General features: G+C 32.3%; 1 protein-coding gene across 1 annotated transcript; it reads left to right on the top strand.

The window, feature by feature from the left end:
* Positions 1-340: 340 nt before the first annotated feature.
* On the top strand, positions 341-3,389 carry LOC130801543 (1-aminocyclopropane-1-carboxylate synthase-like). Its single transcript, XM_057665413.1, has 4 exons — positions 341-1,100; positions 1,247-1,378; positions 1,649-1,809; positions 2,103-3,389. Exons 1-4 carry the CDS (start codon positions 948-950, stop codon positions 3,109-3,111), a joined length of 1,455 nt encoding a protein of 484 aa, XP_057521396.1. The 5' UTR covers positions 341-947; the 3' UTR covers positions 3,112-3,389.
* Positions 3,390-4,611: the final 1,222 nt, after the last annotated feature.

Here is a 4,611-nt window from a genome sequence, read left to right as displayed (position 1 = left end):
TATTGGCAACCATAAAGTCAAATGTTGAAAATGCTAATTTTCAACCATGGTGAACATGCTATTAGTTTAGTTATAACTTTCGTTTTCCAAACCACATTTTTCGATTTTTCCATTTTCATTGAGTTGTTCTAACTACTTTAAACATGTTCTCATAAAAAAAAAAACTTTTACTAAAATTAAGATATATATCAAAGAATTAACTATATATTTATCTAATAAATATTGTCATCGATAAAAACATTATAAAAATATGGATAAATAGAAGAATTTTTAAAGATTTGTAATAAGGAAAAAAAAATTTTAATATTAAGTATTTTTTCTTTTTTAAAAGGTGAATAGTGTTCAATACTTTTCTGTCTCCATAAATATGCTATTAAAGGCTGTGAGACAAGTAATATTATTAAGGAATAGTTAAAGCGGTTGAAAACATAAGGAGAGTAAGTTATTGTACGTTGGTCATGTTGAAGACAAGTATAATACCGCTGATGGGCATCTCTCTAGTCTAGTCTAAGCTTGGACGACGCAGCGAAGGTATAGAATTATATGGATGAGTCCCCACCACGGGAAACTTCCTACTACATTTACAAACTACTACTACATTATATGGAGTATATAAACTGGCTATCAAGTAATTAATACCAACTCCTACCATAAATCTTCAACTAATTCCTTGCAAAATATTCAAGTGCCAACTATTTGTACGATCTTTCAAGTTTCAACCATAATCAATTATTTTCCATTGCATTCTTCTGCTCCCCTCTATATATAGACATATACAATAACATTCCATTTTTTCATTCAATTCTAAAGCTTAATTCAAACACCAAATAAGATTAATTTATCTTCTGCATACACTATTTTTTTTTCATTCCATTTAATTTATTCTTTCATTCGATTTAATAAGTTAATTTTTAGGAAAATAAATCAAATATTCTTTGTCATAAATAATGGTGAAGGAAGTGTTATCAAAAATGGCAGCAGGAAATGGGCATGGTGAAGAATCAGCCTATTTTGATGGGTGGAAAGCTTATGAAAATAACCCTTTTCACCCTGTCAATAATCCTCGAGGTGTTATTCAGATGGGTCTTGCTGAAAATCAGGTACCAATTAATCACACTATTATAAGTACTAATGACGTACGATGTAGTTAGTATTGATTTATTTCTAGCATAATATGATAATAATATTGATAAGTTTTAGAAGATTATACCAAGTTAATTCTGTTTTGTGTGCTAAAATTTTGCAGCTTTGCTTCGATTTGGTGAAAGACTGGATTATGAAAAACCCAGAAGCTTCCATCTGTACTGTTGAAGGAGTTGATTCCTTCAAAGATATTGCCATCTTTCAGGATTACCATGGTTTACCACAGTTTAGAAATGTAATTTTCAATTCATTTTCCATCCAGTAATTAGTTAATTGTAAAATAATAATAATAATAATAATAATAATAATAATAATAAATTATGCTCGTGTTCGATCACCCACATAGTCAACCAGGTTAATTCAACTCTCTAAGAGTTACTTGTGTCGAGTTTTACTCCAACGAGAAGACTTATGTTGCATTTACACTTTTAACGAAGTAGAGTAATTAATAGAGTAATAAGAAATATAAAACTAATTAATTAATGTTGCAAATTATTATTTTCAGGCAGTAGCAAAATTGATGGAGAAAGTGAGGGGCAATAAGGTGAGATTTGAGCCAGATAGAATAGTTATGAGTGGAGGAGCAACTGGAGCCCATGAAATGATGGTATTTTGCTTGGCCAACCCTGGTGAAGCCTTCCTGGTTCCTACACCTTACTATCCTGCGTACGTATCACTCTTGGACTCTTTGTATTATCTCATTTTGTCTTCTTTATTTGGATACTAGCAAGTAAGTAGTACCTTTTTTGGTAGCAACAATAATTATTAATAAAGAAGATAATAATTTTAAATGTTAGGTGGCTAGTGTTCTCATTATCTTATTTTTTATTTTTAGTATATAGAATTTATTTTTAGTTTTTTCTTTTTATTGCATGATTTTTACTGAATTTGACTTATTGTTTTAATCATCGAAAGAAAATAACAACCCACTAAATATTTTATTTGTGAATGATTTACAGATTTGATAGAGATTTGAGGTGGAGAACAGGGGTACAACTTATACCAGTTGAATGTCACAGCTCAAACAACTTCAAAGTAACAAAATTAGCCTTAGAAAAGGCATATAGAAAAGCTCAAGAAGACAACATTATAGTCAAAGGTTTAATTATAACCAACCCATCAAACCCATTAGGCACTGTCCTAGACAGGGTAACCTTAAAAAACATCTTAGCTTTTACAACTGATAAAAATATCCATTTAGTATGTGATGAGATTTATGGGGCAACTGTATTTGGTTATCCTAACTTTGTTAGCATAGCCGAGATACTATTAGACCAAAAACACAACCCGGATCTCATACACATCGTGTATAGCCTCTCGAAAGACTTAGGTTTCCCTGGCTTTCGAGTGGGGATCGTGTACTCTTATAACGATGATGTTGTAAGTTGTGCAAGAAAAATGTCGAGTTTTGGCCTTGTTTCTACCCAAACACAGACTCTTGTTGCTTCCATGCTGTCAGATGATGAGTTTATGGACAAATTCTTGACTGAGAGTAGTAAAAGACTCGAAATTCGACACAATATGTTCACTTGGGGACTTAACCAAGTTGGAATTCAATGCTTGAAAAGCAATGCAGGACTGTTTGTGTGGATGGATTTGAGGCAACTTATTGAGGAGAATCCAACCGAAGAAGGAGAGCTCGCGTTGTGGCGAGTGATTATTAATGAGGTGAAGATAAATGTATCGCCAGGTTGTTCATTTCATTGTAAGGAAGCAGGATGGTTCAGAGTATGTATTGCTAACATGGATGATGAAACAATGCAAGTTGCTTTAAGAAGGATTAGAAAATTTGCTGCACAAAAGGTGGTAAAGCCTGTTGTTACACCTGCAAAGAGGAAATGTTGGCATCAAAACAATCTTCAGCTAAGGTTATCAAATAGAAGATTGGATGATTTAATGGGGGTTTCCCAAATTGGATCTCCTCATTCTCCATTGCCTCAATCACCTCTTGTTCGAGCTCAATATTAGAGTTTTTTCCTCGTATTGTGATGCCTCAAATAGAAGTAATTAAATTATTGCGATGTCGTATCTAATCGGTATAAATTTTTAATTTTTTGAAAATAAAATAAATAGAAGTAAATTAAGTGTATCAATCAATTAAATTAGATGTTTTTAGTGTTAATAAAAATTCCTCGATATTTAAACTTTAAAGAATTTGTACGTAAACTATAGTGTTTTTGATGATATGTATAATTGCATATTATTGTTTGTTGACAAATTCAATTATGAGAAATAAATAACACTTTATTAATTTGAATATCGTCAACGTTTTATCCAGTAGCCTATGAATATCGTAAACTATAGTCTCTTATAAATGTTGCATATGTACATCAATGACCAACTCAAAGTCAACTAATTGAAGTACATTATAATTTACAAATAAAAATGGAGTACAAATATTAATTTGTAGTGTAAAATTTATCTTCTTATTACACATTTATTTTGCAATTCTTTAACTCATTCATTGTATAGATTCTTCACAAATTGTACAATTTCTCTAATACATGGTATAAACACTTTCCTTCTATAAAATCAAAAGTTATTATTAATCTAAATAATTAGTACTTCCTTCTTGCATTACCACGAAATAAGACACATCTATTTATTAGATGTAATATTAATTTGTACTTAAATATCTGATATATTAATTTGAATTATCTCAATCAAAAACTTAAGTTGTATGTGGTTGACGCCACAGTATAAGATTTATACAGTATTCCTCACAAAAACAAAAGCTCTTTGAGTTTGATGTGTGAATTCAACCCATGCCTTCCTCATACTTAGCGTAAAACATTCCACATTTAGTGGTATATGGGTACGATTCTAGCCCTTAACGTAAGGTAAGACACCACACCTACCTGAGTACAGAATGACGTGGCAGGAGACAACTGCAGTTCTACTAAGAAAAGCTGTCAACATTTGTATAAGGTAAAGCACCACACCTACCTAGGTAAGTGCACTAAAAGACAAAGAGTGGGGACAATGGTATAAAGACCCAGCTAATCACCGAACGCCACATAGGCTTACAAAATATTCTATTTTTCTCTCCACTGATCCCGAAAAGGATTTCATTCAAGGTAAAAGTCAAAACTGCCATTAGGGTTTTGGGAACCTCTTCTAAGGCCCACCACTATAATTATACGATGCTATGTATCACCAAGAGTAACGTAACTTTTGGCACTGAAACCCAAGTATTATACTCTCATACAAAAAAAACTCTGATTCCTTACAAGCTTTACTAGCAATCACTTCAGTACTCTTACTGACTTAATCATCGAAGGAGGACCCTCGGAGGACCCTCGGAGGACCCATCTTCGGCCATCGTTTGCTACCTTGTGCAGAAAAACACAGTGAAACAGTCAGACAAACAACTCAGACCTTCCCAGTAGTTCATATACATTGTGAACCTTAAAAGATATTTTCTCCATCTTTGTTGAGAGTGTTGATTGTTCTTCACAGTCGAAACAT

Source organism: Amaranthus tricolor, chromosome 15 (genome assembly GCF_026212465.1).
Source record: "Amaranthus tricolor cultivar Red isolate AtriRed21 chromosome 15, ASM2621246v1, whole genome shotgun sequence".
In the NCBI taxonomy this organism is placed as follows: Eukaryota; Viridiplantae; Streptophyta; class Magnoliopsida; order Caryophyllales; family Amaranthaceae; genus Amaranthus; species Amaranthus tricolor.
This window is presented reverse-complemented; position numbering and strand designations above follow the sequence as displayed.

Bases quoted from the DNA above. Each gene is read 5' to 3' on its own strand.
- LOC130801543 (XM_057665413.1), top strand. From the start codon at position 948: ATGGTGAAGGAAGTGTTATCAAAAATGGCAGCAGGAAATGGGCATGGT. The intron at 1,379-1,648 runs GTAATTTTCAAT...TATTATTTTCAG, and splicing joins GTTTACCACAGTTTAGAAAT to GCAGTAGCAAAATTGATGGA. The intron at 1,810-2,102 runs GTACGTATCACT...AATGATTTACAG, and splicing joins CCTACACCTTACTATCCTGC to ATTTGATAGAGATTTGAGGT.